General features: G+C 37.3%; 1 protein-coding gene across 6 annotated transcripts in view; it reads left to right on the forward strand.

Annotated features, from left to right (window-relative positions):
• The window catches only part of VTI1A (vesicle transport through interaction with t-SNAREs 1A), a 255,727-nt gene that overhangs the window by 10,154 nt on the left and 233,001 nt on the right, over nucleotides 1-12,572 (forward strand). For all 6 annotated transcript variants that reach the window (XM_041415924.1, XM_041415926.1, XM_041415928.1 and 3 more), the window contains exon 3: nucleotides 793-903. In XM_041415924.1, coding sequence (XP_041271858.1) covers nucleotides 793-903 — 111 coding nt within the window. The remainder of the gene's footprint in view (nucleotides 1-792; nucleotides 904-12,572) is intronic.

Consider the following 12,572-nt stretch of genomic DNA (forward strand, 5'->3'; position numbering starts at 1 on the left):
GTGGGCAGGTAATTAGCAGCCCTCATTTACAACTTTTGATTTGCTGTACCCTGCGCCATATTCTTGTACTTCAGGCCCCTTAGAATTCTACATGGCAAGAATAAAAAGCTTTTGAAGGATAGAATATATCTCTAATTTTTTAATCCATTTGACTCTATACAAGTTCTTGAATATCATTGTCATTGAACCTTGAAATTCAGCTATTTAATATTCTTACATATAAATTTGGGGCATAGATTTAGGTAGCCAGTTCAGGTTATGTAATTCTGCTGAGTTAGCAATGTTTAAAGAAAAAAGAATTAATTTATTAAACATAAGAATTACTTTATTAAACACACAGACTGGTGGAAAAGAAAACTTTACATATATATATATATATATATACATAAATAAGTAAAATACCATTTTCAGCCAACGGTTTCTGAAACTGCACAGCTAGGTGAAGGTAGGCTTTCTTTTGAACTATGCTTCTTTTCAGGAATTATCCTCACTTTTACTATTTTTTTTTTCCATTAAGATGTCTTCATCTCAGTTGGAATCGAAATCCAGAAATGTTTGGCTCGAGTCATTCCTTCTGAGTGTTAATAATACTAATATTGTCACTTGTTTCTTGACTTACAACTGTGCAAAGATTTTAATAAATTCTTTGTATATTGCAGAATAACCAACATTTTTCCTTATAAAGAAAGAATATTTCTTGAACTTAGGTATATTTCTTGAACTCAGGCAAATTTGTTCTTGCTTTAATTAACCTTTTGCTTTATATACCTCCTCTTTATTTTCACTTGTCAGCTTGAGCAGATGGAACTTGAAGTTCGAGAGATCCCACCTCAAAGCCGAGGGATGTACAGCAGTCGAATGAGAAGCTACAAACAAGAAATGGGAAAACTTGAAGCTGATTTTGTGAGTTTTTAACTTATTACATAAAGAAGGCATCTCTAAGAACTTTAAAAATAAAACAATGCAGTTATTCAGGCAAACAAGAGGGCATTTTTGACTAGTGTGAGAGATGAGTTCTGCATGTGTCCTGCTATGTATGTGGACAGATGAAAACTAAAGTAGGGAAGAGGAGCTTTTCTTTTAGCAGCAGTCCCATACCAATATTCCAGTTGCTAGCCTCCTGTCCCTTTACCCTGGAACTCTGTTTCTCCATCATTAGATACTGTGAGTGTTCATGATGTATGCAAAATAGTCAGGTTTTAATCCTATTTCTCAAGGAATGACAGCTTGTAGTAATGTGGGCAGTAACATGAAGGCAGTATAATCTCCAATCCATGGAATTTTTAAATGTAGTTTATCTCATGTGCACTTCATTTGTTAGTCACTGTGTTTTCTTTTCCATTGCACTTAGATTCTTCTTGGTTTTTTTACAAATTGGTTATAAATACTACATTTTTTTGAGTAATGGATGCAGACTAACAAGATTCCCTTGTCTAGGGGCTTCTGCTACAGTTATCAGTCCTTTTTTTGTGACTGGGATTTGCACTGAATAGATTTACATAGAGACAAAACTGTTTCCTGTAAAATCATGAAAAAGTTCAAAGGGATTGCAAAATGTAGGAAAATGCTATGTTAATTGGCAGCAGCTCAGTTCCTCCAGGGTAGGGAGAAAAAAATAACTAGTGGCAGTATTTTCCATTCACTGGAGAACTGTGAATTTCCTCAGGTTGCTGGCAGCAGTTTAATCCTTCAGGGGAGGGAAGTCAGTGTTTATACCTGCAGCCAAGAAATCCAGCTGACTGTCACTCCTCTGTGCTTCTGCCAAATTGAGCACTTGCACAAAAATGTATGAGAAGATGGTTGCAGTTGTAAAGTTTGAGGAATGTTAGAATAAAAAGACTTGCATCAAAATGTTGAGGCAGTCTCATCTGTTCCCCTGTAGGAATTGTGTGTGGCCAAACAGTGACTTCCCAGAGAGAGCAATTTCTGGACCAGTTGTGAATGCTGTTTATCTTCTCAGATGTGTGAGAATTTGCTGTCAGCATATATTTGTTCCTGGCCTATTTCTATATGTAGGTAGATGGTGGAATTCATACTTTCATATTCCCAGGCAAGTGAGAATGAGAGAGTTCAGAACTGAACACTGTATGGAAGAGGAGAAATGAGGGCAAGGAAATGCATCATAGCACTGGGAGTTACATGATCACAAGAACATAAGTTTGTGCTCAAAGTGAAGAAGCAGAAACAACATGAGAAAGAGGAAGGAACAGGTTGTAATAATGGATAGAAACAACAGCTCGAATCCAAGGATCTTCAGCAGAAGATCAAGGAAAGAAAATGATGTGAAGGATGAAGCAAAGTGCTGGAAGAAAACAACTGTGCTTGAAAAAAATCTCTTATATAGCAAATAGTGGTGTTACAACTAAATGCCTTACATAATTCCAGGTTCTAAGTACTAATATTTTTCTAATTTTGTACATAAGGATTTAAGACTCTTTTTGGATTATTATCCAGGAAAATAGCAACTTGTTGGAAACTATAAAACAAAATGAATGGCAAAAACTACATACCTACAGTCTTTTTCATTAAGTTCTGTATTTCAAATGTAAAGTGATGCAGAACCAGCACTGATAGTTTTATTTTCTATTCATTGATAACATGAGAATTGATCTTGTGATTATTTGAATGCCTTATAGAATCTGTAAATTTGCCCTTACCCAAACAGTTATGGAAAACAGCAACACAGCAACATGTTTACAGCTAGGAGAAGGAGACATGAGGTTTGTGGACTGTTCACTTGTCCATTCTTTGCTGGCAGGATGAACAGCATTAAAGTTTATTTTTGACATTTAATACGTAACTGGTGAGTTTATTTTATCTTGAGCAGCGTGTGTAATAATGAGAAAACGACATCACTGTAATATTGTTTATTAGGTGCTGTGGCATCTTTGTGAATATGTAGGATTTTTTCTCTGTACACTTTACTATGTTGAACTATATGCTGAAAAATACAGATTTAAGCTCTGTTGAGCTGTACTTAGAGAACTTACTCCAAACATGGATTTTCATCTCTAACTTTGTAATCAAATAGGAAAAAATTGCAAATATGAGATTTATTTCCTCTCATTGCTAATCCTTATTGGTTTGAGACCTGCAGTTAGGTGTCAGTGCTCTGCAGTCCAGGGGTGTGTGAAGGCAAAGGCACCCATGCACTAGATTGCACATGCATAGTTGGTAACACACTAATTGCAGTAAATAATATTCAAACAGTAAAAAACACCTTGTCCTGTCTTAGCCCTCTCTCTTGAAGGGGAACAGTGATAATGAAAAAAAGAACAGCTCAATTTTGTCTTTAAAAGTATTCAGGAAGCATAGCACTGTGAATACTGATAGGGAAACTGAGCAGAGTGAGCATTGCGCCTCAGCTTTAGGCAGGAGGGGTTGCTGGTGCTCCTCTCAGTGCTCTGCAGTCTTTCCTGGGGAGAAATACCAGAACAGGGCAGGCATGAACTGATGCTTCTCTGCAGAAAAGCTGCACACAACTCCAAAAGCCAACTTTCAGGCTTGTGATAAACGTACTGAAACAGAATGAAACTGTTTGATAAGTCTTATGCTGTCTTTTTTTCCCTTGCAGATGTAAATCTTGTGTTTATTATCTCATTTTCAATAGCTCATCCCAGGCCTTTCATTTCTGTAGGGGGGTTGGTCCCCGTTAGGTCAGGGAAGGACTGCAGCGCCCATGAACGCGCTGCTGGCTCTATCTTGTGGTCCCAAGTGGAGTTGCACATCACAGCCTGGTGCTTTCCAGGCTGCTCCACGGCTTGGGACTACCTGCCAAAGAGTTCCTGAACCTTAGAACAATCAACAATCTTCCTATCAGAAGTCTTTTTCCTGCATCTAGCAATGCACCACTGTGCAGTTTAAGTGGGCACGCAGTTTGTGGTGATTGGGATGGGGCTGAGTCAGGTGAGCAGCACTGACAGCAATGAGCCTGGAGTGCCCAGGGGCACTGACCAACACCAAAGGGAGCAGAGGGCACACAGGGGCAGTGCATCAACATGAGGGGATAAAAGGTTGGGCTAAAGAACAAGAAGAACAGATGCTTGCAGCCTGCTGAAATGATGTGGTGTTATTCTCTATGGGCCTGAAGCCTTCTGGTGTGGTAAGGTGTTACTCTGTATGGGTTGAAGCTTTCTGATACTGTATGGTGATGCTCTGTGTGTCATGGCCATCCCAACTGCAGCATGTGCTGTGGCATATGCTGTGACAGGTTTAGGCTTGTAAATACTTTTTCTGGCTGTTTCAGATGCAGTATGTCTATGGTGCCTACTTGAAGTTCTGATGGCAAAAAAAGTATTTTAAGTAAATGGACTAGAGGTGTTGTTTATTCATAGAAATAAAGCATTTATGTTAATTTTTACCTAAAAGCAGCCAGTTTTCTTTAGCGGGGATATATAGTGGTAAAAGGCTTCCAGATTTTACAAACACTACTGTGAGCTAAATCTATCCTAGTGCATGTGAAAATGTGACTCTATAAACCTAGCAAATATGTGGTTATTTCCTAGCATTTGTATCCATCCCCAGGGTTCCAAGTACTGACTCAATGTCAGGGCACCATAAAATAGAAAAAAACAAAGGCAGGCATTTATTTTCCTGAAAAGCTTACTGCTACTATATGAGGCATTCAAATAGATGAGGAAATATAAAAATCTTGTAAGACCACGTTGTACAGTAACATTTGTGTTGCAAAAATGAATATTGCATGATCAGTGTTGAAAGTAAGATGTGCATATTGAGAAAAAAGAAATAGCCATCAAATAAAGGAGGCAACATAGGAACTGTTTCTATTCTGTTGGCAGCACAGCGGTAAATCTTGCAGGTAGTATTTGTTATCAGTTCGGGAGACAGTGTTCATTCCTTTTAAATCCTCAGAATTGGTACTGATTTTAGTAATTCTGACTTTCAGTATAACCTTTAAAAGAAAAATAAAGGTGGGGGAGCTTTGCAGATTTGCAGATACAGAGATACATTGTACAAAACTTGAGTAAACATTTAAACATTGTTGGCATTTAACAATAGCTTCAGTCATTAGTGAGGTATGTATTTACAATTTATACCTCCTGCAGGTTATTTTTAAGATTACTGTTAAAACCTCAGCTGCTGTTAAGATTTAAAAACATTCAAGGAGATAACCAGTGAAATTTAATTGGTTAAAGTTAGCTCTGCTGTATGACTCTCAAATACCACCTGAGTCCAGAAGCTCACCTGAATAACTCATACAGCTGTGTCTGTTATGTTCTGGCTGTTTTTTGCAAATACCACTTCCCCCATTTCAGGTTCATTTGCCTACCCAGACAAATGTGGCTGTAAGCACATGAAAACATTTGTGAAATGACAAGTTGTTAGCTGTATCTTTATGGCCAGTTTTCCCTAGGTCTCCAGCTGCAACTAAAACTTGGAGACTCAACTGTTGCTGCTGGGTTATTTTGATTTATAAAGCAAATAGTGCAATAATGTTTTGTACTTACAAAATTGTGGAACTGCTGTGTTTATCTTAATTGTTGTATCCTAACAGTGCTCTTGAAAGCAGGGTATCTGTCATGCCAAAGTGTCATGTGTGCACAAGAACCTTGCCTGGGCAGGTACAGGTGCCTTTTGTGAAACCTGATCTGTTGACTCATTTAAAAGTTCTGAAATGAGATTGGTTTTCACTCTGTGAATAGTACAGCTCTTTTGAATGGGGCTGTGGAGGATTTGTTTTAATGCACACAAGGTTGAACTAAGTTTCAGAAGAAAGAATTTGAATTATCTGGCCATGTACTTTGACAACCTAATTTTGAAAAAGCATATTGTGAACAAAAGTTCCTTCACTGCGATTTTTATAGATACTGTCACCTTCTTGAGATAAGTAATCGCTCCTCTACATTCTACTCAAACTTCTCCTTACAGAGGTACTGTTTGTTTCCCTCTGTTACTTTTCTAATAACTTCTGATATGATATTTGTCTGCCTGACTGTGGCTGAGCATTAGGTTGGTTTCTTTTCTATAGAGGCTAACTCCATATTGTCTTCACCTTGTTTTCACTTGTGTCCCACCCTGTTGGGTTTGTAGTAGAAAAAGGTGGAGGCATTTGACCTTTTGAAATTACTTGATTTCTAATACTGCTATTTTAAATGGGGAGGAGAAAGTGATACAGGAAAAACTGTTGTGGTTTTTTTTTTTCTTTTGTAACATTCAAGGCCTAAACTAATGAAATATTAGGAAGTGGTATAACTTAGAACACCTGTAGAAAATTTAAATGAATAAATAACCCCTAAGTTATTTATGTCTTAAGTTTCTTTGTATTGTTTTGTGTGGAAGTATGCAGATGGGAGTAAATTTATTTCATAACAGAATTTACTAGTGATGAGGTGCTTTTCTGTGGAGGAAAGTGTGAAAGATGGGAGTTAACATGCTTAATTTGTAATTAACCTAGAGGGTTATGATCATCTTAGCTGAGATTCCTGAGAGGCCACACCAGTGAAACACACCTTAGCTCTTGGGCTTTGTAATTCTGTAGGTATTGCTCACAAAGAATCATCCCATGTTTGACCAATAAGTGTGTTATGCATCTCATAACTCAATGTGTGAAGAGATAATATGCTTGGTGAGGGCAACCAAACAGCAAATTTTTAATGTCAGCAGAGCTAATGCCTTAAGTAGATTCTTCTCTCAACCAACTCCCCCTTGACCCTCACAGGGAATTCTGTGTCTGTCTCATCTGTTAACACATAGGGCTGAGACTGGTGACTTTTGTAGTGGCTCTTTCAGCCACTACTTGTAGTTGGTCCTTCAGCAAGTTGTGGTGGAGGTGATGCACATGATTTTAAGAAAAACCCATTTGTGTAGCTTAGACTTGGCTGACTGATTACAAATAAAGGTGTTTTCAGGAAGTGATTTGGGGAGTCTGATAACTCTTGTGTGTGGCTGGGGGCTGTGAATAATGGAAGGTGTATGACTCACACAGAGCACTGTAAGCATTCATGCCTTTTTCCTTTCTCCCTTCACACACAAAATGTTTCTGTATCAAATTAAGCTGAAAAGTGGTCTGTGGCAGATCAGCTGATAGTTTGTAGACATGTTCAGATTTCAGTCCTTTCCCAAGTAGAGAACTGCAATTTCTCTGTTTACCATGGAGGTTGTTCTTATGTTAAAACTTCTGACAATAGTATAATTAAGTATGTTTGCTGTTCTTTCTAAAAGAGAGTGGAAGAAGCCATGTTCACTCAACATTTCTTCTAACCAGCTGATGAATAAAGTGACTTCATATGGAAAAGGTGAATGCTGGGGGGAAGGGAGAAGGCTTTACTGTTTGCCACTCCCTCAGTGATTTCTTATTCTACCAAAGTGATACTCCCATACCTGTCATGCAAAAAGCAGCAGCTGCTGCTGTCCTGCTTTTGATAGCACTAATGAAGGTCCTGTAGTTGAACATGGGTGTGGGAGGTCATGATGAATGAGGAAAACAGGGTGTACCTCATGCTCACTTCATTGTATTGCTCACCTGTACTCCTTTAAGTAGAAGTTTGATTTTGTTTCTATCGTGAGCTTGAAACACAAAGATTACAAAAAAAGAAATCAGACAAACTGAGTAAAACCCCCACCATTTGAACGTACTTGCTTTTCAGGCTAGAACTGCACTCTCGACTTCCTTAATGTGTTACGATGCTTTTTCTTACTGTGTTTTTTGTTTGGTTTTTGTTGGTTTTTTTTTTGTTTTGTTTTTTTGTTTTTTTTTTTTCTAGCTAGAGCGAGGATAGTTTCAGTGCTGAATAGGAAGAGACATATGCTACAGGTAAATAACAAAAAAATAGAGAGAAGGTTCTTTTTGGCAGGGGCAGGATTGTTAATTCCGGCCGTTCCCGGTGTGCTGTCCGTGCAGTGCCGCTGGGTGGCGCTGGTTGTTTGCGAAGCGAGTGTCGCTTCCCCCCCGCCTTTTTTTTCCTCCCAGTTTATTTTTTTTTTCTTTTTTCCTTTTTTTTTTTTTTTTTTTTTGCGCTTTGGTAGTAACTGAAATTACTGTTTCATGAATAAAATATTTCTGGTGGGATTTGCATTTCTATATTGGCTGAAGATACTGTGTTGAATGTTTTATTAACCAGCCCAGTGCAACTGTCAGCCTATTAAAGAGATCCAATGGACCCTGTTTAGCTAAATAAACTAAATAAATCCAATTCGTCAAATTGTGTTCCTGGCTGTTTATTTTCCATTCTTTTGATGTACAGTTTATTTTAAGTTAAAGCCACATAGATTTAAAAATTAATGTGAAAATAGAATGTAGTGTTTGAAACATGAGAAGACTAATTGCCATGGTCAAAAATAGCTTCCCTTTATAGTGAAGTTGCCATCTGGTAAATGGTGAACTTTTTATTTGTGACTGATTAACTGTCCCATGTCAAAAATTAGTTGGCAAACGAGTGGTTAATAGCTTTTTTTTGCCAGTTTGGTTTTGTTGCTTCCATGAAGAGAAACTTGAAATGTAAGCACTACTGTTAAAAATAACTGTTTCTATCCAGCTTCAAGAGGTTTGTTCTTTATCTTGATATTTTCTCAATCAGAATTCAAGGGGAAAATTTTATATTGTCATTACATATTAAATGCATGTTGAAATTCTCATAGCATTGTAAGCAAATATTGGAGTGTTTAAAAAAAACCTCTTAGCATAACTGAATACATTGTATGTCTGGTTGTCAAACAGTTGTCAAACATTTCAAATACTAGCATTCATTGTATTCTGATAGTACTAATAATATTTTAGTTACCTTGTTTCTGCTGAAAACCTTTGCCACAGAATAGCAGGAAACTGTAGATTTATGTTAGTGTTACTGGGATAGTAAATTTTTTTCTGTGCCAGTTACAAGTTCTTGTAAATGTAAATACATTCTGGATTTGTTAATAAGAGAGATAAAGAAACAGTGATGGATGTATTTGCTCTTCCTTTCTGATGCTTTCCACTGCACAGATTTAGTGATGTTACATGTTAACTGCTGTGTATTTTACAAGAAATCAGAGTTGCCAGATATTATGTTTTGCATAGTTTTGTTTTTATGATCTTGGGTTTTGAAAAGTGGAATACTGAACTTTAATGCAATAGAAATACAGTTTGATTAAATTGCATTTCTGGCTCTTTTCTCAAGAAGTCTACTATATTTGATTGAACAGCCTTTGTGAAAACCTAATGTGTTAGATTAATTCAAAAGTGTCAGGGATTCTTAAGAAAAATCATTTAATCAATAAGTCCACCTTTTTTTGCCGATTTTTCTTACTAACCAAAATGGTAAATTTTTTCCACCTCTACCCCAAACTGAAAGCAGATATTTAGGCAGATGTCATCAGTATTGGATAGACTGCTGTTTCCTTCTGTAGGTAAGGGAACAGCACTCTATCTGCTCTACCCTACTGTGGGTAGACTTTAATTTGTATTAAAAATTATTATATTTCTTTAAAGTTTTCTAGCTGCAAATGTTTTAATATGCTAATTAAAAACTAAATCACACCTCTTGTCTCAGGAAAAAAACTTCCCATTTTGTGCTCCAAGCTGGTTCTTTTTAACTTACTACTAATAAACTCAGAAGGAACTTTATGATTCTGTAAAACTGACTATCAGAGGTAAAAAAAGATGGACTTTTATGTTATGGCAGTGGAGATGTCATCTTGTTTCTGGCTTTTGGTAAGGAAGGAATAGAAAGTGAAAAAATGGAGCTGGAGGTCTATTAGAATGATTCTGCCTCCTCCTAGTAATGTTCTTTACTATGTGAAACATATAGAAAAAATGTGAATATCTCTCTTCTTCTGTTTGGTAGCTTTTTGTTTCTACTCTGCAATCATTTAGTAGTCTGTCCCAAACACAGCCAGCTTCCCTTAAAGCTGCTGTACAAACCTCCACAAAAAGTGGTTCTTGGCCACAGTGTCTATTTAAACTTGCTGTTCTTGCTCAGTTAGGGAGGAAATCCCTGCAAAGGCTAGAGGATCTAAAGTTGTACATTTGACAATTTAATGCTTGTATACATTTATAATAAGTGGATCAAATGCAGCACCTCCCTTACTTTTCATTTGCTTTTTATAAACTGCCTTTAGGGTGCCAGTGTGAGGAAAATAGGCCTTTTCCAATATTTAATGAATACTACAGAGGTTTCATTCCTAAAAGAGGTGATCAATGAAAATTAGAGTGGAAATAGAAAGATTACAGATAGTAAAAAGGAATATAGCAGGTGGCTTCAGGGATCAGCAGTAGAACAGAATAATTTTTCCCTCTATAGTAACATTTAACCATTTCACATGAGTGTAATGAAAAAAGGATCTTGCTAACTAAATATTTGGTGCCTGGCATATAAAGAGAAAGAAAAGGGGGAGTGTGTGTGTGGGCTCTGCATGTTTCCCATTGAGTGGCATTTGTGCATGCTTTTGGAACCCCCACAACTTTCCAACGTGTCCTTAGTTTGGTTTTTTTTTTTTGTTTTTTTTGTTTTTTTTGTTTTCTGAGAAGTTAATGCTAGAATGAATAAGGGTAGTGTTTGCCAACTTACCCTTCTGGTCAGTGTGGAAAACACTGAATTGCAATTGCAGGCTTTGTACCTGTTCACTAAAGATTCAAATGTGAATTCTGGCAAGTCAAAGAAAAGGCTTGTATTGTGTCTGGTGGGTCTTGGCTTGAGCCTTAGTTAGAAAATGCTCCTGCATTATGAATTTAACACCTCCTTTTCACTGATTCCTGAGTAAAGGTTTGAGACATTATTAAATCGAATGTAACTTTTGCTAGGTCGTGTCACCAAGCAGGGAAGAAAGTGTTTATTTAATATTTTATTTGAGAGAATAACTGCATTAATATCAAAGTAAATTCTCTTATTTCAAAATCTGAAAAGTTACTTTCCATTACGGTGGTTAGTATTTTGGAACGTGTAACTGCAGATATTTTGTCACAGGGATCCCCATTTGTGGTGTGCCTAGCACAAAGGGATTTCTCACTCATGACTACAGCTCTTTGGCACTGTAATGAGTATTAACTAAATAGAACTAGGCAAATGACTGGGTTGTTATGTTAATGTGTTTCTTGTGATTATTTTTATTTGTTTAAGAAATACAGATTAGTGTCAGTGTTACAGGTTGTTCCATGAGCAGCTGTCTTGAAACTGCAGGTTTTTATGTTACATGTTCCTGTTAAAATTTCTAGCATCCTTAAAAAACGAGAAGCATTTATCTGTGATTAATGTAGTTGTGAGTAAAATTAATAATGCTAAGGCAGGGTCTAAACCACAGTGCTAGGATTTTTTTTTAGTCAAAAGAAAATGTTTGATTTGTACTGACTGTTTTGTATAGTTTCATAATTCAATGTCATTAAGACCCTCCATTGACCACGTGATTGCCTCTTCTTTCTGCCCAGTCCTCAGGAGAAATCAGATTCTCTGGTTCAGTTGTGTAAGCTTCCCACAAAGTTAGTTCAGTCAACTAAATCAAGGTAAAAAGTTACAGAAAGGTCAGGATTAAGTTAGGGGTTGCTAACCTGAATTGCTTTCCCAGCCTTTTTAAGCCCTTAGTGCTCCTTTTGTCTTTTTCTTACCTTCTGTCATGTTGTCCTCCTGTTAGATCTTTATTTCAGTTGAAGGCACCTGGGCTGCATCTTTCTCCTGACCCATACTTGGAGTCACTTTCAAACATGTTATTAAATCCCTTTTTTCCATTCATGAGCTACATGTCTGGCATTCAGCAATGCAGATTGGTGGCTCAGCACTTGGGCCCTGTGGAGAGCTTGGTTTAAAATGCATGTATTTTAGAATGAACATAAGGAAAATTTGCTCCTTTCTCCCCTCATTTTTTCCTTTTCCTTTTTTTGTTTCTCTTTCTGGGGCAAATGTTAAAAGTTTTTACTTTTAATTTGTGCCTGAAAAGTACTCTGTTGCTAAGGTCAGAATTACTGAGTTCTCTCATAATGTAGGACCGATTTCCAACTAATTTGTATGTTTTAAAAAAGTCTTAGCTAAGGACTTTTCTCCCATCTGGGGCTTCTTGTACAGTGGTGGTGTTTGCTTGGGCAAAATCCCCCAATTTTCCTCACTTACTGCATGTGAGTCTGAATAGAATTGTTTTTTTGGGAAAATGAACTGGAAACTCCATTTCAGGTGTGCACTGAACAGACATGAGGATCTGAACAAAATACTGGTGTTTCAGTCAGCTTTGAACCATGTTGAAGGGAAGATGTTTGATCTGAGAACTGGGCCAAATCTATTCTGCAATAAAACCTGAAATCATGTACACTACAGAAAAAATAGTGGAAAAACTCCAACATGCTTCTGGTGTAGATAAATGTATTCTTTTGGAGCAAGACTTCCTTTTGAGGTCCTTCCTTCCTTTGTGAAAAATTTGGACCTTGTGGAAATTTTCATTCCCTTTCGTGCACCCTGTATCAAACAAAGGAAACCAGGACAGGTGCTTCTGTAGCCTGAAATATCATAGAATCACAGAATGGTTTGGACTGGAAGGGACCTTCAAGATCATGTAGTTCCAACACCCTTTCCCTTTGGGCAGGGACATCTTCCACTAGACCATTTGCTATTCTGCTCAAAGCCCATCCAGTCTGAACACTCCCAGGGATGGGC

Source organism: Onychostruthus taczanowskii, unplaced genomic scaffold (genome assembly GCF_017590055.1).
Source record: "Onychostruthus taczanowskii isolate IOZ18803 unplaced genomic scaffold, ASM1759005v1 scaffold5, whole genome shotgun sequence".
NCBI classification, from domain to species: domain Eukaryota; kingdom Metazoa; phylum Chordata; class Aves; order Passeriformes; family Passeridae; genus Onychostruthus; species Onychostruthus taczanowskii.